The following is a 25,554-nucleotide window of genomic DNA, read 5'->3' as shown; positions in this document are numbered from 1 at the left end:
GGGTCAATAGCCATCATTTTTAAAAATCTATTAAATACTCATTTCCATGGAAATAGAGCTTCTACAATTGATCACAGCAACCAACTCGCATTAAAATAAACCCTAAATGCTATCAACGCCCGCAAGATGTAGAGCACTAAGCCACAGATTACCAAGACAAATTTATCCCAAGGGAAAGTTGATGGCCCATTCTGCTTAAGCAACACAAGAATTGTCACATAAGCCAGGAAGTTTATGGGACTTGCATGGATTTCTCCTCCCTAGGGGGATTAAAAAGAAGGTTCAGGGGGATGAAGTAGTAGCGCCTAAGAGATCTTTTTGGGTAAAGTTTGGCTTGTTCTATATTAACTTTCAAATGTGTGTAGGGGAACAGTAAGACTTTGGCTGTTTCACACAACCAGGCAATGCATTAGAGATGAAGCGTTGCATGGGCTGCTGAATGTTTGAGTCTATTTTTGGCCATGCTGTGTTTTCCTGATAGAATTATACACACATTTTCGTGTATGTTGTACACCTCAGCTGAATGTCCAGATTTTCTTACTACTCTGTCAAAATATCTGAGCAAGAAAACCCCAAACACATCAGTATAGATGTGAGACGATGTGGTGGTAAGTTCACCTTTATAAAGAAGAGGGTGTTCTTTTTCCAAGTCCTTGCCTCTTAGGGTGAGGGCTACTGGTGCTGTGATGTATCCTTAAGGCAGGTTGTGGGTATGTTAAAAGTGTGAGATTGCAGAGTATCCGTCTGGAGACGTGGTTGGAGAGAGGGACTGATGATGGCTTGGCACTTTGAGTGGTGAGGGAGAAGAGGCTTGCTGGGGACACTAACTCTTCACGTGTTCCTGGAAATTCTTTGGATTTCTCTGCATGGAGTAGTGAGAGGTGGATGTTCCTGAAACAGGACAGGTCATGCTGTGCCATTGCAGAACTGTGGAGCAGAGAGGCATTGTATATCCTTACTCACCACTGGCAATGGACACAGGTCTGGCAGATCCCCTCAGGAGGTGACCAGTGGTCTGAGACCCTTCAGCATGACTGTTGTGTCCCTTAGAAATTGGAGGCCTCCCTCAAGGGAGGCCCTAAGAAGGGGAAATAGCAGTGCAGGAGAAAAGGGTCCCAGCCCTGACTCGTGTCTTGGTTCAGCAGAGGACTAGAGCTCTGTGAGGGACCCTTGCAGTCCAGCTGTCCTTTCTGATTAGGGCTTTGCTGCTTATTGTCTCTGGCAAACAGAAATAACTTGCAAGACACAGGCTGGCTGCTGGCATCAGCTGAAAGTTGCCGTGCCCCATCTGAGGGAGAGGTCAGGTGGTTCCTGTTGAGCCAGAGGTCTGATTTCACTCGTTTGTCTCATTCGTGCCTCCTTCAATCAGCTTCACTGCAGCTCTCTGCTGCCTTTTGACAGTCCTCATTTTTCTGCCATGTGTGTGCATGCCTGCTTCTGACCCAAGACTCCTCTTTCCATTGCTCTGTCCCCTCTCCAAGCCCTTCTTCCCCAGGAGATGATGTCTGTTGTGGGGCTGTGTTTAGTGGCCTTCTACAAAAGGTTTCTGCAGAAAGATGCACCTTCTTCTCCAGCAGTACAGTGATAGTGGGTGGGATTTGGGCAGGGAATCAAGGAGCCCAGGTGGTGAATTAGCCACCCATTTTCTAAGGAAATTTAATCTGAGCAAAGTGAAGGGGGACAGAAGTTCCTTCCAAACTCAACCATTCTGTCATATGCAGAGTCCTGCTCCTGAGGATGTGTAGATGTTTATCTGTAGAGTAAATATTGTGCCATACGGACAACAGAATTCCTTAGGAACTCTTGTTCCCTTGGGATCACTGGTTGTTGGTTCTGGTTCTTTCAGCAGTGCAGGCTTGGCTCTTCTAGGGATTCAGGAGAGGCTACAAGTATCACAAATAGCCACACAATCATTTGATTTCTTGAGCAACTGAAATGTAACTTGGACCAAATACTGGTGCCTGTGTCATCATGAGCAATTCAAAAATGTCACCCGAGCAGTACATGTCCTGAAGTCAGGTGATATCTCGGTTATGACTCGTAAATGAGCACAGGCACACTGCAGTATGTGCTATTGAGCAGGCAGTGGAAGCACAACCTCCTTAGCAGAGCAGTACCTTTCTCCCTCTGATAGCAGCTGGGGTTCCTGAAAGAGCCATCCTGACACCTAAGCAGTGCCCACCAGCAGCGTGTCCCATCACGGAGGCAGTGTTGCCCACCACCTGCGTGGCAGCGAGCAAGGCAGCGAGGTAATGCACTGCTCGTGACCAGAGGAGGCCTACAATGTAAGACCAATGTTTTTCGGTTATCCAAAAATCTGCTGCACATGTGATCAATATGATCCTTAAAGCCAACGAACCAAGCTGCCTCTCTGGTGTACATTACCTCAAGGCAATGTCGAGTGGAGGAGGAAAAGAGATTGAGGAAGTTTATTAGGAGCTCATCCAGTTCCTAGAGTTGTGTGCTGAAGAAACATCCATTAAACCCCCTGGTCTCTGCAGAAGAGAGACAGAGGCAGTTCCTACTCCTGCAGTCCTGGCCAGAAATCCTGGAGGCTGAGAGGCTGATGGATGCAAATGGTTTAACCCACTCCAAGAGACGCCTCAAATCTGGCAAAGCCTCCTGTGGAAAGCCACAAGAGAAGGCTGTGTCCAAAGGTGTGTTTTTCTGTTGCAAGCCACAGCGTTTGGAAGAAGAGGCAGGAACATCTGTAGGTGCACAGGTGTCGTCCAGCGTGTGCATGTCCTGAGAGTTGCCTGTGCTAGTGGGAGAGTGCAGCCTAGAATAAACTATTCCTGAAACAAAAAGCTTGTTAAGACAGATGGTTGGTGCTTGTATTCCTTCAGGTAGCTGTGGCATCTACCTCTTAGTGGCACAACTGACTTTTCTGCTTTTTTTCTGTCACTAGCTGAGACATCACATCAGTAGATGGTAAGTGGAGGTGTTTTTCCAGACTGCCATTTATTCCCATTTACTCAAAGTTTGTTGGGGAAACGTACTTGGGGAAATGTAGAGCTTAAATCAGTGAGGAATTGCTTGCCCAGCCTCCAAAATGTGAGTTCAAGTGTGCAAAGTACAGCTTGCCTTAAAGCAAGCTCTTGCTCCCGTGCAATGTCAACAGGGCTATAGCAAGATCCAGAGAGGGAAGAGCATATAGTCAAAAGCAAACAGGCTTTGAGCAGGCTGGTGGTGAGGGATAACATGGGCTTCCTAATGTTGGGTGCTATGGCATGGTGCCAAGAGGCAAACAAGAGTCCCTGTCTGATGGTGACTTCTTGAAAGAAGCTTCAGCATAGAGAGCATGCCTTTGCCTCTGCTCACTGCTGCGTTACCTGGGATCTGCTGACTCACCCAACTGGTTAATTTTTTTGTTTCTCTGGCAGTTTATTCAGAGTTTTTAAAAAGAGGGTGTTGCTTGTACTTTACTGAATTTCAGATCTACTCATTCCCTTTGTTCAAGCACTAAGGACATCTCTGTTCCTATGGATCTGTTTCTTTTTTTCCCTTGTCTTTTTCGGTAGTGCTCTCTGTGATGCCTAAAAAGTTGACTGCCAGGCAGTTGAGTATGAGAAAAGCTAAATCCCTGCTTCCATCAGTTGTTCGGTGTTAGCTCAAATGTAGTCTCTTGTCTCCATCAAACTACCTATTCTTGTGATTTTGTGGGGGATGAGATAGATGAAAGTAATAATGTGGAAACCTTTATACCTCGAAGTCTATTGAAATTTGCAAGTGGACTCAAGGTAGAGCGAGGACAATCACATCAGCTTGTCTCATTATAACCTTCATCCATTCTTGTAGATAACAATGTATGTACTGCACTTGCTGCTCTTCAGTCTTATGACGTGTGGTCAATCCCTCAGGATTTTTCCCAGGACTGTACTGTGCAAATGCACTGTGTCCATTGAGTTTTTCTTTTTTTTCCTCTGGTTTCTGAGTATTTTCATTGCTGTACTGCCTGCTTTTGTCCTGCTTTTTTTCATCTTCATCATTTCATTTTCCCTCCCGCCCAGCCCAAATATCACCTCAGCGACCCAGCTCCCATCCAACTGCTACCACCTCTTCCTCTCTACCTTAAGCTCTGCACCAGTACCATGCTTTTAATATTACTGTACCTTGCTGGAAGAAAACCACAACGCTCTCTCACTGTCCTAAATAAAAGTGGAGACCATTTATTCATTTGCCCATGGATGCCTCTCAATTATGTTTCCAGCTCCCTATCCGGCAGACCCAGTCCTTTTTGTGTGTGTGTTCTCTTTCTATTTCTGAAAGGATCTGTTCCTCTTTGTTTTCACTGGAGTCAGAAGGACCTCTGGGAATTCTCATTTCTGAGAATGGGGAGCTGCTCTCCCTGGCCTATTGGATATATTGCTGTCTGCTAGTCAGTCCTGTTTTTTCCATTCCATTCTTAGTTTAAGACCTGCATTTATCCCTGCCATTTAGGTTAATCCAAAAGTTGCCTTTCTCGTGTAACTCTTCTATAGCTTCTACTTTGCTTATCAAAACTGGGTCTTAAACAGGTTTACATTTTACTGTTTCAGTGAAATTTAGTGAATAATTCTCTGTTCTCACTGGTGGCCAGCGATAGGACGAGGGGTAATGGCCACAAGCTGAAGCATAAGAAGTTCCGTCTCCAGGTGAGGAGCAACTTCTTTACTGCGAGGGTGACAGAGCAGTGGAACAGGCTGCCCAGGGAGGTTGTGGAGTCTCCTACTCTGGAGGTCTTCAAAACCCGCCTGGRTGCCACCCTGTGCCACATGCTGTAGGTGTGCCTGCTTGAGCAGGAAGGTTGGACTAGATGATCTGTAGAGGTCCCTTCCAACCTTAAATATTCTGTGAATCTGTGAATCTGTGTAATTCTGTTAGCAAACACTTCCATTAATAGCTAGGCTGAAGCATTGTTAGCAGCATTTATTTTTCGGCCCGTCTTAGGGTGAAATGCCTTTTAGGGCTTTCCAATCTAATCCTAATGTTTATGACTGTCTTACCCAAAACTGACGTGAAGAAGTTGCACACAGCTCTCTGATAGAACTGGGGGCAGGTATGCTATGTGCGTTATGATCTGTGGACCGTTGAGTCTCTTTCCACAGTAGATCTACATGAAAGGATCATAGTCTTGAATGAGATCCCTTCTTGTCTCTCTGATCCTGCCCTGAACTTTGCCCTCTGTCCCTTTTTGACAGCTTGAACTTCAGCCCCTCATTCAAATTTTAAACCATCTTTTATACAGTGCTGCTTTCTAGGCCATTCTTCTGCTGATGATGCCAGCGCCTCACAGATAGGTCTTCCCAGACAGGCCCAAGAAGGTATGTCATGGCCTCATTTGTTGTATATCCAAATGACTTTGAACTCTTTGGCTCCACTAAAGTTGATGAGAGTCCTGTTGACTGTGGAGAACATCAATCCAGCATCATGCTCTCATAATCCCAGGGGAATGTCTGGCTGTTTACTGCATCCTTCCTGAACCCCTCAAACATGTTTTCTATCAGCCCCTATAACCGGGGCTTGCCATCTGAGTGAAAGTCATTTGGATGTTACTGCCTTGTGACGTTGTTGCAGTGTTGGCAGCTATGTCTCTGGTGTACTAACATGGGGCTGGCCTCAAGTCGGAGCTTTCACTTAAAATGCAGCACACTTCCATCTGCAACAATGCAAAAAAAAAATCAGTGAAGGGAAACCCTGAGTGTGAGGCGTTTATAATTATGAGAACCATCACAGGCTGCTTGGGAGGTGGACCAGGTAACCCATCTCTGCTTTCATGCTGTGCCAAGGTGGTACCGTGTCATGTTTGTATCATGCGAGTGGGATTTGTTTGCTTGCAACAGAGTCAAAGTGAACTGCGTGGTAGGGATGAGCATCACGTACGAACTGGTGTGTTGGAAATAAAGATGGTGGTTCTCAAATTCTAGCTGGGATGGTCATAAGTTTGGAAGAAGTCTCTATAGTGGCATCTCTATAGTCTCTATAGGTAACCTCTTGTGGCAGCAACAGGAAAAGGAGCCCTTTGGCAGGACTTGAGTACTCACATCAGCTTATCATCTGAAGGGTCTCTTCTCAATGACCATACAGAAACCCTAAGGAGTCGGCCCTCAGAAAATAGTTTCAGCACCTATCTTCATGAACTGAGCTGTGACACTTTTCACTAGATGCCTCAGAAAGGAGGCTGCTCTGTGTTGAGTTAACCCTTTCCAGACGTTGTGGAGCATGCTGTCTCTATACCCACCAAACCAAAAAAATTACTGGCAAGCTGGTGCTTGCTTCTTGGTAGTCCAAAGGATTCCTTGTTTGTCAAGCAGAAGTCTGAGGAAAAAGGCAGCCTCCCTGCTTGGCAGGAGTAGGAATAGGAATTTCCTTGCAATGGGGGAGGGACAAGAAAGCAAAGCCAGAATCCCCTGTGACTTCATTAAGACTTCATGGTTAGCTGGCTGGGTCTCAAATATTTTCCAGCTGTCTTTGGAGGGCACTTGGACACCTTCCATCCAACCCCACTCCCACATCCCCTCTGAAATGTCTACAGGGAAAAGACTCCTATTTTTGAATTGCAGTGGAATTCCTGTGGCATTACATGCTGCATCCTTTGCAATACCCAGAGAATTCTGCTTGATTTATGATGTTGCGTGGGGTACATGATGGCCTTGCTTTTCATTCAGAAATGCCACTATTTGTCTTTCACAGGTACTGGCCTTTTTTGTGTCCATGCAAGGCCTCAAATCTTCCTATTACAATGGGACTATCATTAAAATCTGCCCCTCTTGCTCCTCCTCTCCCACCTTAAAAGCAAATTAAGCTTGGAGTATATCAGTGTCCTATATGGCCCAGTAGTTTAGCAGATCCTTTCCTCTGTCTCATTTGTGCACCAGCAGCGCTCCCAGCGTTGCTGCTTGGAGAAAGAAAGAAAGTAGTTCTGGCTCTCTAGAATATGTGAAGCTTTCTCCTGTTATTAAGCTAGTCCAGAGCTTAACTTTCAATATGAGTAGAAAGATACCATCACTCCCACAGGCTAGGACAAAATTGTCAAGGCAGAAGCCTGAGAAGGGAAGTGATTGTCCTCCAGAGAGACTTGGTAGCATGGCTGGAGCACAATTATTCAATCACAAGGAAAGAAAGATTTGTGTCTTGAGACCTTAGGCAGTAATAGTTTTCCATGCAAACTAATACTTATACAATAGCTTTCTCTTTTGATGTGGTTAGATGATGTACAGAGGATGGTGCTAGGCTCTTCTCAGAGTTGCGTAGGGAGAGGATAAGAAGCAATGTCACAAATTGAAACATGAGAAATTCTGATCAGATATGAGGATTTTTATGTATTTATTTTGCTGTCAGAGTGAATACATATTGGAAGAGATGTTCAAGTCTTATCTGGACATACTCATGAACAACTTGTTTTGAGCAGGAGGTTGGACTGGGTGACCTATGGAGTTCCCTTCCAACCTGAATTATAATTCTGATTTTACAGTTCTATGATGATATAGTAACTGAAGCTTCTGGACCTCTTGTCTTCCTTTCCTGTCTTGGTAGTCTGAAATGCAACGTGCATTGCATTGGCAATGCACTACGTCATTACATCCCATACAAAGTTGAGTGCTCCTGACAGAACACCAGGACCACACAAGCATTGATGCTGCTCTACCATGCTGCTGTTGTGCTCTATGATTTATATAGCCATATGAGGTCTAGGCTTCTTCCTCCTCTTGCCTCACATCAGCCATGAGTCCCACAAACAAAGACAGCATGCAGTGTAATGTCTAAGCCTGCTTTGGAATCAGACTCTCAGCTAGTGCCATTTGGGAGAGCTCTGTTGAGGTCAAGAGTATCACAGGTGCTCACCTGTCGCATGCGAGGCACCCACATCTGAATTCTTCCAAATACCTTTATTTCAGATGGTGTTCATGCCCACAGTCATTTCTAATGGCAGCCTGTGGACCTTCCTTCTCTAAACCCAAACTACTTCTGCCTGCATATACTCTTTTGGCAAGAGGAACCCTCTTGAAGTAAAGGCTTCTCAGTTGTACCAGGTCAAGGGGATGTTACCATCATCACTGAAAGCCAAATTTAGCTGCTCAGCAATAAGTTTTGTACATTCCTGGAGAACTACTTGCTTTGAATCTGACAAACCCAACAAACCTTCCATGCCTCAGTTCTGTCTTCTGCTCTATTTTTTGTTCTTCTGTTCACATGCTGTTCACATGAAAGCTATTCCTTCACCCACTCTTCTGCACCTCCATGTCTTTGTATGTCAACTTGCAGCACCCACCCTGCCATAAATATAATCTAGTTTGGAATCCCTTAGCCTTGGAGAAGTTAGGAAGCTGTCTGGGGAGCAGAGGAGAGGATTGTCATTTGCATTATTTGTGGAGACTGAGGGCTGTCCTGCCTTCTCTCCAGGGAAAGTCTCAGAAGTGCTAAAGAAGAGGGGTAGCATAACTTTGGCAGTAAATGACCAGTAGAGATGCCTGTGGGAAATGTGGATTGAGAGGAAAGAGAATTCTCCATTCTAAATTTGTTTTGGTCTTTCTCACCTCTTTGGGGATGCCGGCAGGGTGATGCTTGTTCTTTCTTTGATAAAGTGGGTGCAGAGTGATCACTCTCCATCCAACCTACTGGAGCATCTCTCTTTTGGAACCGCTTTCTCTACCCCACGGCGCCATCCTCAACTGTCCAAATCTCTCAATGGAGGAAATTACAGTTATTTATAATTAAGGGTAGACAAAAAATGTTGCTAGTGTCAAGGGAACAGCAGGCGACAGCCAGAAAAACATCATGTCTCCAAAAGAGAGGCGGCAGGAATATCCCTCTGAATAGGGCTGATGTCAGCTCTTGGAATTTGGATGGCCTGAAAGGGTTTGGGGCTATTTTTCCAAGATATCATAGGTCAGGAATCAGCGTTATTTTTAAGTCCATGTTCCCCGAGCAGCTCTGGTGCATGAGGGAGATTTTGTCTCCCTCTTCCCCCTCCTTTACACTGTATTTCTATGAAATTTTTGTTTCTTTTCCTTCTGAGCCATGCCACAAATATGTCCTTCAGGTTTATTTATTCTTCTCCCTATCTCTTCCTCTAGTCCTAGTCCTGTCTTTCTTGGGTTGGAGAGATGGCGTCGATGCGGCGCATGTCTGGGATGCTCAGGCGAGACGTCACAGAGAAGGGGTCATGTTGTCCTAATTCACAGTTTCTGGTTGGGAGAGTTTTCTCTCCACAAACTGATGTGGCTGGGGAAAGTGTTCTGGGAATGCTGCTTTGTGGTGGGTGATCTTGAGGCTTGATGTAGACAAGTTGGTCATCTCATCCCACTATTAAATTCTGCAATATGGTTCAGCCAAGATTTTCTCAAGTGACTTAAGTTTTGCAGCTACTTTCTGCTGGGAAGGTGGGTGAAATGTTCAGTGTTCAATGGCTTATCAGGACTGATAGGTGGAGGAGAGGTACTTGGTACGCGCTGACCATCATACACTTCTCAAGTTAGTAATGGCTTCTGGAAAATCTTTGCCATTTCATATACAGAGAAGTGGCCACCTCTGTGTTTAAAGCCCTACTTGACACATGCCATCCTGCTCTACACTGCCTCTGCAGTCTTGTTTCTTTATTTTTTTCAGTCACTTTAGCTTCCTCCTCCTCCTCCATTTGCAAAGTTCCCCGAAGACAGATTGCTCTAGCAGTCTCTGGCTTTGTAAACAAATCTGTTCATATAACAACTCTTCACTAGGGATCTTAACATTTCAAAATGTGTATTTGCACATCTTTCACTCTCATTGGTTTTATTTCTCATTTCAGATCTTAAATCGGTACGTGCCGTTTTCTCCCTTAGCATATGCTTAATGTTTTTCATTTTTTCCTTCCGTAATTCCTTAGCGTGGCAAGGAATCTGCTAAGGGGTGTCACTTCTACAGGAGCTGCTGGTTCAGATATAGCTGATGTATCTTCATGGCAATCCCATATGAACAATTGCATTCCCTTCATAATCTGACCAAGCAGCTTGAAGATGCCAGTTGCTCCTGGAAGCATGGGAATAAATGAAATGCTTTCCACCACCTTAATGTTGCTGTTGGCCTTATGCTGCAGATTTAGTCATTCTTATGACATATTTCCACAACAGTGCATTTCCATCACCTTTCCATGGTGATATATTTGAAGCGTTTCCATGCCTCTTCACCCCCTAGAAATCTCTTGAGTTAATGGAGTCTTTCCTATGACTTCACAAGCAGTGGGTCAGGCTCCCCAGATTTCAAAAACTCATAGAAAATGGTGCTATCTTTCCCAATACTGCCTTAGCCCCTGAAGTCCATGGCACTAACGGTGGGAATAGTAGTGCTTGGTTAAAATTAGCATCCAGTATTTGCAGCACAGCCGAAGGCCCTAAAATCCAACTAATATTATTATTGGCATTGCTAATAGGTTAGCTCCTGATCCTCTTACTAAGCTCAGTACGTGAACTCCACAAACACTAACATTAGAACTGTTGGTGTATTGATAAAAGCAGTTACAGACCTCTGACATATGCAGAAGGCAGCAGTGCAGACAGAAATGGACTAAAAACCGGCTGAGCTGCTGGGCTCAGAGGGTTGTGACCAGTGACACAAAATCTAATTCAAGTCCGGTCACTAGTGGTAGCCCTCAAGGGTCAATACTGGGGCCAAAACCATCTAACATCATCATTAATGACGTGAGTGATGGGACCGACTGCACCCTTGGCAAGCCTGCAGACGACACAAAGAAAAAGGACAACACAGAAGGAGATGGGTGGAGAAGAACTTCATGAAGTTCAGCAAAAGGAAATGCAGAGTCCTGCACCTGAGAAAGAATAACCCCTTGCACCGGTGCAGGCTGCAGGCTGCCCAGCAGGAGAGCAGCTTTGCAAAGAAGGAGCTGGGAGACAAGTTGAAAATGAGTCAGCTGTAGGAGTTTTTGTGTTTTTAGGGCTTAATAAGGTAGAGAGATTAGCGAAAGTAGATGATATAGTATAGTATAGGGCATAGAGCTTAGGGCATGGCGCTCGGAAGATCTCGCGATGTCACGGGAGTTAGGAGCATAATTAATTGATGCAGTTTATGCAGATAACCCCATGCCATACAAGGCGAAAAGTAGAAATTAGTCTCCCGATTGGGCAGTAGGTGAGTTTCCGCATTCAACTGGAGTATATAGGCAGACTGCACTGCACAATAAACGCCATTTTGCCGCATCCCCCATAGTGATATCTGTGCTCCAGGGCCCTGGGGTGAGGACAAGCCCAGGTCAGTCCAGCTAGCGGACGAGGCTTGCCGACCCCCGTCGGCAACAGTCAGTTATGCATCTTTTGGCAAAGAAGGGCAATGATAGTCGGGGCTTAATTAGGCAGAGCATTGCCAGTGGGTTGAGGAAGCTGCTCTTTTCCCTCTGCTCAATGAAGCCACATCTGGAATGCCGTGTCCAGTGGTGGGCTCCTTAGAACAGGAAAGGATTTAGTGGAGCATGTCCAGTGAGGTTGGCAAAGGTGGTAAGAGGCTTGTGGTATTTGTCATAGGAGGAGAGGCTGAGAAATCTGGGACTATTTAGCTTAGATGGGAGAAGACTTGGGGTGGGGGGACTGGTAGTGGATCATATCAGTGTGTAAAATATGTGATGTAAAGAGGAGGAGCTGAAACTCTTCTCAGTGATGGCCAGCAAAGGGACAGGAGGCAAAAACCACAAAATGAAATAAGGAAAATGCCAGTTCAACACAAGAAAATGCTTCCTTACTGGGAGGTGGTTTAACAGTGAGATAGGCTGCCCAGAGATGCTGTGGTGTCTCCATCTTTGGAGGTATTCAAAACGTGATTGGACATGGTTGAGGGCAGCCTGCTCTAGCTGACCCTGCTTGAGCAGGAGTGTTGGAGTAGATAATATCTGGAAGTCCCTCCCAAAGCTATCTGTTCTGTGATTCTGTGATTTTCTTTCTTCTTCCTTTGTTTTTCCTCCCATGCATTCTCTTTTTATTCCATTCTCTAGGGTGTTCTCTGACATTGTTCCAAAGCCGTCTCTAAGAGTTAAACTCAACCATAACAGAACTGCAGTTACTAGTAAAAGTACTTGAGATTTGTTTAACTGCATCCTGCTCACACTTCTCATGAGGCAGAATCAGTAGTCTTGTGGGACATTCTTTTGAAACTAGCCAAATTTTGTCAACTTTTCCCAGATGCTCTTGGTCACGGATGGCTGAGGATGGTGTCTGTTGCACCCTTTCCTGGGAGTTCCCTTTGGGTGTTTTCTGCATCTGCACTTTGCTCCATTAGTATTTTTGCTGACTGTCTCTCATCTCTTGTCCTTGCAGGGCATACATGAGTGTGAAGGAGCTGAAGGAGGCACTACAGCTGAACAGCACCCACTTCCTAAATGTTTACTTTGCCAGTTCAGTGAGGGAAGAGTTGGCAGGTGCTGCCACCTGGCCATGGGATAAAGAGGCCCTTAGTCACCTGGGTGAGTAAGCCAGCCTCACTTGTGAGGTCCTGGGACTGTTGATTTTTACCTTTCTCAATTAAGCTGGAGAAAAAAAATGGTACTTGGCACTGTTCTGAGAAGAACAGAGAGAGAGAGCAAAGGAAAGTTTGTGATCTGGGACAAAGAATTTTGGCTTCAAACACAAGTCACTTCAGGAAGCTTGGTACCCGTCCCTCTCCCTTGATCTTCCTTTACAAAAACTTTACGTTTTGATGCTAAGCAGGCGAGTGTTCAGGGGAAAAGGGACATTTACACTTCACATGGTCAGTCTTCTGGGATGTGGGCAATCATGAAGCTGAGCACTGATCTCCTCTGAAGACGGACAGTGACATTTTAACAAGAGGATTTTTAACAAGGATTTAGAGAAATATCATTGTTGTGGCCATCACACAGGAGTGCAAGCAGTAATCTCAGGGAAATGATGAGAAGTGTAACACTGATGGTCCCTGAAGCTAAACAAAGCTCACAGAAAAAAAAGTCAGAGAATTTTGTGCTTTTTAGTTAGGCTAGTTCTTAGTCAGGTTGCTGCAACTAGAGCATATATATGGAGAATATGACCTCCAAGGACAGTACTGAGTGGATGGACCAACTTTGGCACATCCTTTGTGCCAAAGCTTTGGATGTGCCAACAGCTGTTGCTATAAGGAAATGATTTCCTGGTCCCCATGGTGATTAAGGTCATGGTGTTACATCCAGAAAAGGGACATTCAAGTTGATATAATAAACTCATACTAGTGGTAAAGGCACTGGGACAGAGAGCCTGGGAAGGCAGCAGGTTCACTGTCAGTGCAGACTCTGCAGCAGGAATTAGACTGACTTTTGTGATAAATGTTTTAGGTATAGCCGATCCTAAAACAGGTAAGGTAGATTTTTGGGAAGCTTCCAGATCTATCCTCTCTGATTGTCTAAATCGTTGCCTTCAATTTGGGGAACTTTGCAAACAACAAATAAACCAATAATCTCAATAATTTCAGAGCTGAGATTCCAAATCTCAGAGACTCCAGAGTTGAACAGTAGTGAGCACCTGCCACTTCCAAAACTAGCTGCAAATGTGAGGATAGCTATCAAACTACTTTTAAAACTTGGTTATTACCTACTGAAGCTGAAGGCTAGTTCTCTACAAATAGTCAAAATGGCAACTACTTCACTAGAATCTAAATGCAGTCTGTATTTTCTTCCATTTCTGCTGTCTCTCTCTTTTTTTTTTCCCTCCTGGCTCTCCCTCCTCCCTCCACTCCTTCAATGTCAAAGTTTTCTGGCAAAGGCCTTTACACTTTGCAGTCAAAATATTTAAATTGTTTCTCAATAAGTAACAAGAAATAATTACTCTTGACACCTGTAGAGCAGACCTAGACCTTCTGCTTTTACAAGTGTGTGATGTTCAACCCTTAAAGTTTTATGTTGCCGTTAAAGACCTGTTTTAAAGTTCTTTCTTGCCAGTTTCCCTCCCTCAATGAGTTTCAGGACTGTTTTTTCAATAGCATATTGCTACAATTGCTTGTTGAGAAAGGCAAATCTCCATGAAATTTATTCCTCCAGCTTCCAGAAATCACTTCCAAGGCTCAGCTTGTAATCACCCTACTACAGCAAGTGCTTCAGCCACACATGTTCTCTTCAGACCCCTCCAGATGGCACACAGGAAGATGTACAAAGGGGTAATCAAGCTAAATGATTTAATCAAAAGCTTGCATTTAACTCTGGTCCCAGAGTTTGTGTCCAACCGGAGTCCTTAAGCAGAGGTGGGTGGCACCATCTGGAAATGTTGGACCAAGGTTTTACCATTGCAGTTCAGGGGAAAAGGGGTGTTGTCTTGGCTCCAGTGCCAGAGCTCTGAAGTGTGAAGCTGGACCTGAACAACTTTGAGACTCTGGCACAGACTGAAGACTTTGGTTGAAGACTGTCCTTGGTTTTAGATTTAATGAGTTTGGGAGGACGGGTGATGGATTCTGGTCTCTGTAAACAGTAGACTCCACCACTTCATCAAGTGTTTCATACCACGCAAGACATCTATTATTGTCAGCATAGACAACATTTGCAGCTGAGTGAGTCACTGATGTAAGGCTTTTCACAAAGCCTCTCATCAGAGGCTCTTGGAGAATCTGAGTAAATGGGAAGGTTCAGCAGTGAGTAAAGAGCAAGCAAAACCTTGGGAGGAGTAACAGCAGTATGAGAAACTTTCCCAGGCTGAAAGTGATTGGGGAGGAGACAGGAAAGAAGAGAACACAGGTTCTTTCCCTTCTTGCTCTGATTCTTGCCGCTGTCCTAACTCTCCTGATGTGGGTATTTCAAGGTCATCCTTGCCAGGCTTTGACTCTGCCACTGTCTACTCCTGTAGAGCAGAAATGCCATTCTGATTTCCACCCCACCATCTGCTCTCTCCTACTTCAGTTTCCCTTCAGAATTAAATCGAGTCTGTGAGTTAGTGTCAACTTCTTCAAAATCTAACCTGTCTCTTGCTCCAGCAACTATCTCAAACTTTGCTCTCCACTTGTCTCCATTTGTCTCTCTGAATTAGATTTTCTTAAATGTTTTCAGGAGAACTACCATGAGGCTTTTTCTCCAACTTTCTTCTCTTCCTCTTTTGAACTCCTCCTCTCACCTCAAAACTCACTAAATGTGCTCTTTCCAAATGGCTCTGTATCAGTTTCCTTATGGATATTTCTGTCTGCCCTTTGAATTCCATGGAAACCCTTCTCTGATGTTTGTGTGTGTTCTTCAAGAGGGTCTTCTGCACCTTCCAGTTGCCATCTTCACTTTCTGAAAGCCTTCAGTAAACCTTTTCATTCACTTCTCTCCACCTGTACTTTTGGGGCTACTAGAAATTTGAACATCACTCCCATGCTGATTGTTTGGATTTATTGCATTCCTTCAGATTATTTTCCTGACTAAATTCAAATTCCACATTTGTCTTTGAAGGTTTTAGGATGGATTACCACGTCCCAAGACTCAACATTAAAAACTGGCTATTCCCCCAACCCTCCTTAGACCAATATGCTCTTTCCTGTCTATCACAATTCTTGTCCTACCTCTTAAAGCCTCTCACCCCAAATGCATCATTTCATCTCCTTGATAAATAGATCCTTGCTCAGCCTACCTCCACTCAACGTGCACCGCTAGGAACATGGACTTGACTTTGAGGCAGCAGTTTAACTCACTTTATTAAATTAAAGCATCCCATTTCTTTTTCGAAGGTTTTTATAGCCTAGCTTTGTTTTGCTGTGCATCAGCCTCATAAAGTCTGGCCCCTTCTTTCAGTGCTTTCTCTTGGATATCTCCAAAAGTGTGCCTTCATCAGTGTGCCTTCTTTGCATTCATAGCTATCGTAAACATGGCAAGTTGTCTTCATGCTGTGCTCATAAGCATAGGCCACCTTGTTTAATGTGTCCAATTTCCTGTTTGCATATAAGCCAAGTCTACCAGGATTTTCCCCTTGCATTTTCCTGGAGCCGTGCACTTTGTGAGTCCAGGATGTCCTCATGATCTGTGCACCTCTTGTGCTCAGGCCTCCTCTTAGCCCAGTAGCAATACACAGGTAAGTGCAACAACAGTAATAGAGGCATAAGGGACAATGAGTGGCTGAGAGAGGGTGAGTTACTCTATCCTATTTCTATAGCAGTATGTCAGCTGCTGTAGAGCTTGTAGGCCAAGCAGCTTGCAGACAAAAAAACTAGCACTAGAGGTAGAAAATCCCAAGTGTGCTTGCTCCATCTAAGCATGCTCTCTCTCTCACTTTCCACCATAATCACAGTGACTTCTTAAATTTAAAGTATTTCAGCTTGAAATCCAGATTTAATTTTCTGAAAAATTATAAATCTTTTAACGACAAAAAACGTGGAGTTAAAGAACTCTTGTGCTATTAAAAAATAAAATAGAATAGCTTTCCACAATAGTCTATTCCTTGACTCTAATATAGCTACAAATATAATAATGCAGACACTTTAAACTTTATATAATTGCCTGTAAAATGGGGTTTTTTTTTGCATAAACGTGGCTAAAATGCAACAGAATCATGAATGCTGTAGTTATATAAACTGAGGTCAGCTCACATCTGACTGAGGTCAGTGGATCCTGAAGGAGCGCCAGTTATTCCATCAGAGGTACCTTATGCAATGGCATCTTCCTGTCTGACTAACTTTCATGAATTTGTTCCATTAATTGCCATGACTCAGTGTTTGAGGAAGACTGGGCCCGTGATACAAATTTAGGTTTGTGGTTTGTATGCATTTATAGCTCTTTAAAGATCCTGTGTTGTCTTGAGCATCAGTTCTCCACAACAGTCCAGAACCAGGAACCTGGCATTAGATTCCTGAAGATTCATTGCACCTGTCCAACTGCTTTGTATTGGTAGAACAGACAACGGTTCCTTCCCAGCCCATTTCTCAAGGAAGAAAAAGAAAAGAGAGATTTTAGGTTCATAGCACCCATCTTCAATAGATGCCATGAAGAAGACATCATCTTTGGGCTTCATAGAATCCTTAAGGTTGGGAAGGAACCTCTAGAGGTCATCCAGTCCAACCCCCCTGCACACGCAGGGGCACCCAGAGCAAGGGGCACAGGCTGCGTCCAAGCAGATTGGGAAGATTTCCAGAGAAGGAGACTCCACAACCTCTCTGGGCAGCCTGTGCCAGGGCTCTGGCACCCTCACTGTCAAGAAATGTTTCCTTAAGTTCCTGTGGAACTTTTGGTGCTTCAGCTTGTGACTATTTTCTCTAGTTCTGTCCGTGGTCACCACAAAAAGGAGGCCGCCCCCTCCTCCTCACTGCCTCTCTTGAGGTATTTATACACACTGATCAGGTACCCCCTCAGCCTCCTCTTCTCCAGGCTGAACAGGCCCAGCTCTCTCAGCCTTTGCTCACAGGCAGATGTTCCAGGCCCCTGATCATCCTGGTAGCCCTGCGCTGGACTCTCTCCAGCAGCTCCACATCCCTCTTGTCCTGGGGAGCCTTGGGACATGACCAGCTCTACAGGAACTGCCAGTTCCTGTCTGGAAGGACAAAATTTTGCGAGGTCAGACCCTCAGCTTTCCAGCCGCATGAGCTGAATTTGGCGGACAGGTCCAAGGAAGTCTCTGGTTCATCTGCTCTGCAGTGCAGGACTGCCTAGATGTCACGAGCACCATACATTGAGATTTTTATCTTAGCTGAGTAAATGCTGACCTTGGGGAACTCAGGTTGGCCGACCTTACTTAAGCCCAGTTCAGTCCTTTCACCTCATCAGGAGGAGACAGAGAGGAAGGGTAATGGAATGAGGGAGGCCTGATTTATAGAGAAGGGAAAGTGGAGGTTAGTTTTGTTGCAAGTGGATGGTAGGAATGTTTCCACATCTTGCCCTCAAAGGAGGACTCTGCAGAGGGAAAACACAACTTCCTGTTCCAGAACTGGTTGCTCTCCAGAGTCCTTTGCTCACCAGGGAGCTATGGAGACAGAGAACAGAGAGATGGTGATATTCCTGAAAGCAGACAGTTCTCATGCTGTTTCTAATCCCTCCATCTAATTAGCTATAAAAATATGACTCTGCTTGTGTGAGTGTGATGAGGTAGCTGGCAGAAAGGAGGGAGTGACTGGGTATGGAGTCTTGGCCTCCTGCCTCTGCAACTTCCTCCCCTTATTAGAGTCCCATTTATTCCCCCAACATGGAAGAGCTTTGAGTTTCTGTTGGAAGGTTCATGAGAGAAGGGTGACAGAAGAGAAAGAAAAGGCCTTATTTAGACTTGCGCTTGGCTGCAGAGATGCCTTTTCTTTCTCTTCTCTCATCCTTCTCTCATGCTCTGTTAAAAATGAGAAACAACTTTTTAAGTGTCCACTGGGTTCTCCATCAACGGCATGCTCTGTGCTATCTATAGTCTTTTCCAGTCTGAGTGGAGGTGGCAGGAGGAGGGGTATACAAAAACCTAATGGACTACAGAGACACAATTGAACATGAAGACCCCACAGGACTTGTCATTCTCTATATGTCCTTGTGGCACAGCCCCAATCAGAGAATCATAGGACCAAGAGCTGACTGAGGGGGAAGTGCAAGGAGGACTCCTCTGCTCTGGAGACATTACAACTAGGGTGAAAGGGAATGCAGCTACTGTGTGACCTGCCTTCTATCTCAGGCTACAAATGTGCCCTGAGTGTTACATCCACCTGGTGGGAATGAAACAAGAGGGAGAATAAGCATCACAAATATTTAAATAGACAATGGTACCAGTTGGTTGGTTAGTCATCTTCCAGCCGCTCTATGAGTAATGCAAGTGGGATGCACTATGAAAGATGCTGTCCTTATTGCTTCACCCTCCTACAACCTGACTGGGCTTAAGAGAATTGCTCAGAGCATCCTGGAAGGTCCCTTTCCAATCCCAACCTAGTGTTCATCTAGCATGGCTCCACCAAAGGAGGCCTCGTCCTGCTGGTGTCCTGCCAAGCTCACTGTGATCGGAAGGAAGCCCTCTCTTGGAAGGAATGCCCTGTGCTTGAGGATGTGAGGTAGTCTGGTAGTATACAGAGCTGATGCAGGAGCACATTTCAAGCTGTCTATTTTGTACTTAGAGAGAGGATAGTGCAGTGGCTCTCTGCCAGTGTTGACTTCACTGGCAGGGGCAGCAATCAGCAGCAAAGAAGCAGTAGCAGAGGTTTTTGCTGTGAGGTAGCTGGCACAATAAATCCTCCAGGGCCCTGCAAAGGAGGGAGCAAGCTGTGCTGGAGCCAACTATTTGCTGTGCCTGCCATCCAAACTGTCTAGGTTAAAAGTAATTGGGTAAAACCAGCCTTCCATGCCACAGAGACACTGTCTGACTGCCTGGAGGCAGCCTAGGTATATGCTGTGATCCGCTTTCCTCTTCCGTCTCTAATCTTCCTCCCAGACCTCTCTCCTCCACCCTATGGCAAAATGGAAAAGGTGAGCAGAGGGGTAAGGAAGAAAAGAATCGAAGGGATAGGAAATCGCCACTGAAAAGCTTCAAAACAGGGAGAAAAGCAGAGTGTCCAGAGTCTTTAATATAGGCTAAATAAATTAAAAAAAACAGACAGATCAAGAGAGAGTAATAGCGAGGCAAGTTTCATTTGCAAACATCCCCAGTGTAGAATTTCCTAGCAGATGTAATACGGAGGTGGAAGAGCAGGGAGGGCATCCTGGGGCAGGAGTTAGGCATTGTGCAAAGGGCAGGGTTTGCTCCCCTTGGCTTTCCTCAGTGTGACTGCTCCTTGCTCCTCACACCCTTCCACTTGCAGGCAGCTATTCAGGAGAGGAAAACACCCAGTGCTGCAGCCAAGAGGGCACCTTAAGTGCAGGACCTACCCATCTCCATGCCCTTGCTGTCACTATTAGTGGCAGTTCTGGGCAGTCTCTGCTGGGGCTTAACTCTGTACCCAGGCTCAAGCACCTTTGGAAGGTAAACCTGCATCAAGAAGGCTTGGAGATTAACTGCGCTGTTGTGCCCTCTTGAGTCAAAGGACTGGGGTGCCTTAGTTGAAGAGAACAGGGCCATTTGCATTGCAGGTGTAAGGAATGGGAGATTCTGGCATGTGCTCAGTGCTCCTTTTCCACATGTAAATCCCTTTGAAAAGAAGGAGGGGATCTTCGGAAACTCGGAAAATCCCTCTCCAAAATGCAGAGGGAATTCATGGTCATGTTTGTGCTAGGAGCTTGGTGGACCTCGTATGAGTTTGAATTTAGCCCTTTGGCTCAGAGCGTGGAGCAGTGGGTTGTTGCTGTCTCCACAAGGGCTGTAAGCAATGCTTTTGGGTCTTTAAATGGATTGTTGCTGAAGGCTGCCTCTATCTGGCAGCTATAACTGTGTCAGTACTGTGTTAGGCACCTCATCCTTTTAAATCAGGTATGGGTACACGCATACTCTAACCACCTGCAGTGGTAGGTAAACTGTCTAGGCTTAGGAAGGGCTTTTGCTGGTTTTTTCTCTATTTTGAGTTGTGTGTTAGTGTGGACCAGGACAGACACTAGTATTACTGACACAGGAAATGACACTGAGAGAAACAGTAGCTAAAATGATTGAACTGTGGAGCAGGAGGATTTCAAAAAGCAAAATAACCCACCCACCCTCTTCTAAACAGAGGAGCCCCCCTCAGTCCTACCAGATGATGAATACATCTGTCTTCTGGTCTCCATCTAGTACTTCATTTGTGACCAGAACGCTCAGTGAGAGAGAGGAAGTTGTGGCCAGTAAAGGTGAGTAACAGCAACTGCCCAGCGTCTCCTTCTCTTGATGATATTCTCTGTGCTTGTACTTCTAGGTGGAGTTGTCCTCAATCCTTCTTATTACGGTATGCGTGGCCACACAAACACCATGATCCATGAAGTGGGACATGTCCTGGGGCTCTACCATGTCTTTAAGGGAGTGAGTGAGCGAGAATCTTGTGACGATCCCTGCAGGGAGACAACTCCTTCTATGGAGACCGGAGACCTCTGTGCTGACACTGCCCCAACCCCAAAGAGTAAACTCTGTCGGGACCCAGACCCTACCAATGATACTTGTGGCCAGAAACACTTCACTGGAACACCATTCAACAACTATATGAGTTACACAGGTAACGAGCAGTTTTCATAACAATTTTGAGTGAGCCATTTTCACTATTAAGTGAGTTTTGCTGCTTACACCTTCTTTGATAATTGCTTCCCTCGTACCCTACTTAATTTGGTCTTTCGTTCCTCCTGATGGTCAGGGATGGGGGAAGTTATAGTCCAATCTTGCAGAAACTTGCACTCGTTTTCACAGTGATCTCTTTCTATCCATCTCTCCCTGCCTTTCTATGGATCATTGGAAACATACTGAGTCCAGTCTTGCCTGTTTGGTGGCATGCATTCATTCTCCACCTTAGTCTCCTCCTGAAGCAACTTTTTATCGGGTTCCTAATATAAATTTTGGACTTTCAGATTAAGCCCTTTTAGCTTGACTTCCAGAGGGATGCTGGGGAGAGCTGCTGCTTCTCCTGACAACCCAGGAGGACTGAGCCCTGGAGAGTAATTCTTTTGCTCTCTGGTAACTGGATGCAACTCCCTTGAGATGCAATGGATCACTGCCAAGATGCAAAAAAAATGGCATGAGTGAGGTGATGAGCTCTGAGGCCACTGCTGAAGGGTCCTGGTGTTCCCGTGCAGCTAAGGCAAGTTCAGGGTTGTCGAGCTACTGAGGTAGTGCCATCTTGTGGCATTGGGAACACATGACATGAGAGAATGCTGGCACACTGGCCACCACGCGCTGGTGTCCCCCACGTCTCCACAGTCATCCCACTCACGGGCCTCGGAGATCAGAAAAGCACATGTGCCACCATACTCTGCCACCTGATTCCTGTCGCCCTCAACCTGCCCTCTCTTCCCCCAGATGATGACTGCACCAACACCTTCACTCCTAACCAAGTGGCTCGGATGCATTGCTACTTAGACTTGGTTTACCAGCGCTGGAGCCACAGCAAGAAGCCCGCACCCATCCCCATTAACCCCATGGTCACGGGGCAGACACAGGGCTCCCTCAGCATCTACTGGCTGCCTCCTATTAGTGGGGTCATACATGAGAGGTAAGAAAGGAGATCCAGTGTTGCAATGGTCTCAGGCTTGCACGGGAAACCTCTGCCTGCTGGAAATGACAAGATAACCTTGCAAAGCTCCCTGAGAGGCAGATCCCATTTGTGGTGCTTCCTCTGGTCCCCTTCTAAAACTGTGTGCTGGTTGTTTTGCCCAACGCTGTTTATTTGAAGAGGGATTCACTGCAGAAGTTGCTTGGCACAGAGCTGGGGGCAGACAGACGGTGGAGGGAGGGCTTTTCAGGAGTCAGTGAAGGCGACGATGGTGGCTTGGCATATCCCTCACATCCCCTGCCAACTGGCAAGTCTTGCCTTTTGTGCTGGCTTTGGTGGGGATTAAGTAGCTATTTCTGCAGCTGCCCTAGTGATGGGGGGAAATGAGGCCCAGCCTCCCCCTCAGCCCCTTTCCCCCCTTGCCAACTCCAGCAGAGCCCACCAACATGAGAGCTGTACTGCTCTGATGTCTGTGTTTGCACGTGGGTTCTCCCACAAGCCTTCTGCTGTCAGGGTGCCGGGAGAGGAAGCCAAAGAGCATCAGGAGATGATGCCAATTTTTAAGCCCAAGAGCGCAATCACAGAATGAAAAATGAGCTTCATTTAGCACTTATTGTATAAACTAGCCATTTACCAGGAGGAAATGTAGCCTTGTGGTTAAGGCAGGGAGCTTGAACCACAAGAGCTGGGTTTCATTCCCAGGACTGTCACAGACTTGCTGTGTAACTGGGGGTAAGTTGGGAAGCATTTCAAGCTGGAGAAGCCGTGCTAAGGAACCTGAATCATTCAGCATGCGAGCCACATGAAGTCCTGAGGTCCAGGGCTGCTACTGTTCCATCTCCCTCTCTAACATGTGGGTAGGCCAACTTCTGGTGATGTGACCACACATCTGTAATCCCTGTGTGATTTGTGCGATCTGGGAGGGTTGGGACATGGAGATCTAGAGACACATGTTTCTAGAGGTTTTTATCTTTAGGGTAGGTACTGTCCACTTTTTGAAATCAATTTACAGAGGCCTGGAGCAGTATGATAGCAGTAAAAAGCCCTCTGGCTTTGGTGGGAACCTGCTGTACTCTCCTGGTTATTCTTGGCCTGAAGAATTGCCCCCCAAAACATTGCTTGAGGTCAGTGACTGAATCCATGTTCACTGGTCATTTCAAAGAAATAAAGATCTCCATAATGGATCTTCTCTCAAAGAGGAAATGAGAGCAGGGATCTGTTGTCCTACCAGGCATGGAGAAGCTCAGATGGCTGAGTGGACTTGAATCATGCAAAGGAACAGCTTTGGGTGGGAGGGAGCAGTTTAGGAGCAGGAAGAAATGGGCCTAGGAGATAGACGCTGAATTGTCAGATCCAGCCCCTGCCTCTTACTCATTGTGTGATCACTTTCCCAAACACCTCCCAAGTTGACCCCTGAGGAAGGTTTCTGCTTTTCCTGATGACAAACTAAGGAGAATGACTGAGACAAGCAATTGTCGTGGAAAAGTACCATTTTCTTTCCCGATTAGCACAATGAGACTCTCTTTAATTGACGTTGTTGTGACTTTCTGGCATCATAACAATCCTGAGAGCAAAACAAAATCCTAAGTTTGGGATACACGCACCCTACTACAGAGGAGATTGCCCCAAGAAGCATGAAAGCTGTTAACTCCACTTCATGGGTAAGAGAATAGACAACTCAATGGCTCATCTAAAATTATCCAGAGAGCTTATAGTAGAGGTTAAACCTAGCTTGTATAAGGTCACTTTATTTTCCTTTTGTCAGAACTTACCATAACTGAAAGGACATGCCAAGAAACTAAGAAACTTTGAAAGAATTTAGTTCATTTAGTCTTTGGTCTTCCAGCTTGCCATCTGATGCTACATGGATAAACTGGATGGAAAATGAGTCAGTTGTGATTCTACATGAGGGTGTACTTCTCTTTCTCTCTGTGATCTACAGGGAACCTGACACACTCTGTGAAGATTGTGCTGAAGATGGCACTTTCCATCAGTACGTCCATGAGGCCTCTTCTCCTCGAGTCTGTGATTCCTCTGGCTACTGGACCCCAGAAGAGGCAGAAGGTAGTCCTCTTCTCTTTTCAACCTCTGTGAATCTCGCAGACAGAGATGAGATGTTCCTGGGAAAAGAAAAATAAACTAATAAACCACCTCATTAAGGCAGTTTCTTCTCCCAGAAGAAACAAGATCCTTCAACTACTGCTGCAGGAAAGCTTCAGTCTGCCTTTGCTCAACTTTGTGTCTCTGTACTCTATCCAAACCCATTCAACTTCGGGACTCAGAAGTCTTATGGTATTGTCATCAGATGCCCTCTTGGCAGGCCTTCGACCCCCATGAGACTAAAGAACAAGTTTTGTGCACTCCCCAGCTGTGTCCAGACTGTCACTAGAGCTGCTGGTGGCATTGAAACCAGCTGTAGTGTGGATACTGTTTTCCACATCTCCCAGTTTAGAGGGTTGTCACATACCAGGTTTGGCAGAGACAGTGTTTGTGTCTGAATCCAATAGCTGGAAAACTATTGGTGTTTTTTGCTTCCTGGGGTTTGAGGGCAGGTACTATTTGCTTTGGAACTCCTCTAGTGGGTACTAGCAAGGGAACCTGCAACTATAGGGTGCAGATGCATAACATCCAATGCCTATGAAGTACCTGTAGGGCAGACCGTCACTCTGGGTCTCCCATGAAGTCAGCTGTCTCCAATCTCTCATCAGTCTTCTTCTTGACCCTCTGTCTAGGGCCCCCAGACGTGGATCAGCCCTGTGAGCCCAGCTTGCAGGCCTGGAGTCCAGAGCTCCACCTGTACCACATGAACATGACTGTGCCTTGCCCCCAGCCTGATGGCTGCATCCTGGAGTTGCGCTTCCTGCATCCTGTCTATCCAGATTCCCTCACGCTGTGGACCACGTATCTCTCCACGGACTCTCCCAAGGCCCTGTCTGATATTGAAGTCCTAACAGAGCATGGAGAATCCATCCATTTGGGCCCACTAGACACTTTCTGTGATGTTCCTTTGACTGTGAAGCTCAACATTCATAAGAAGGTGTATGGAGTCAAAATCTACACTTTTGATGAGAGGATGGAGATAGATACAGCCCTGTTGACCTCCAAGCCTCATAGCTCTCTCTGCTCTGCCTGCAAACTGATAAAATACCGAGTCCTCCGTGATCCTCCGTTTGCTAATGGCTCCCCTGCCACAATGGCACAAGCACACCGCAAGTTTACTGACACGTGAGTGGAAAGCTTGCTTCATCCAAGTGGGTAGTTGTGTTAGTTTTGGTTACCTTCTCAGGTTCTGCATTTGGGCCCATGAATGCTTTTACAGTGTTCAGTCTTGTGAATAGATTCCATATTCAGCATCAAGAGAAGGCCTTAGTAAGCTTGTTGTAGGCCCATTATACTAATACAACCCTTGCCAAGGAGCTGACTTGAAGGAAGAAGAACTTCTAGAAGAAGTTCCTCCTAACTGGCAGGAACTCATTAAACCTAGAAACATTTCTCCATAAACACGAGCAGCAAAATGATTGTTCAAGTTAATGCAACTTCTCTCCAGCTTAAGCCAAAGGGATGTCAGGCTCCTCTGCATGACCTGACAGAAAACCC

General features: G+C 45.7%; 1 protein-coding gene across 1 annotated transcript in view; it reads left to right on the top strand.

The window, feature by feature from the left end:
- The window catches only part of PAPPA2 (pappalysin 2), a 95,642-nt gene that overhangs the window by 13,849 nt on the left and 56,239 nt on the right, over nucleotides 1-25,554 (top strand). The window contains exons 2-6 of the mRNA XM_026039845.1: nucleotides 12,279-12,424; nucleotides 20,677-20,970; nucleotides 21,765-21,957; nucleotides 23,900-24,021; nucleotides 24,690-25,182. Coding sequence (XP_025895630.1) covers nucleotides 12,279-12,424; nucleotides 20,677-20,970; nucleotides 21,765-21,957; nucleotides 23,900-24,021; nucleotides 24,690-25,182 — 1,248 coding nt within the window. The remainder of the gene's footprint in view (nucleotides 1-12,278; nucleotides 12,425-20,676; nucleotides 20,971-21,764; nucleotides 21,958-23,899; nucleotides 24,022-24,689; nucleotides 25,183-25,554) is intronic.

Source organism: Nothoprocta perdicaria, unplaced genomic scaffold (assembly GCF_003342845.1).
Source record: "Nothoprocta perdicaria isolate Ctin4 unplaced genomic scaffold, notPer1 scaffold_243, whole genome shotgun sequence".
NCBI lineage: Eukaryota > Metazoa > Chordata > Aves > Tinamiformes > Tinamidae > Nothoprocta > Nothoprocta perdicaria.
The sequence above is the reverse complement of the archived record's forward strand: the minus strand, read 5'-3'. Positions and strand labels throughout refer to the sequence as shown.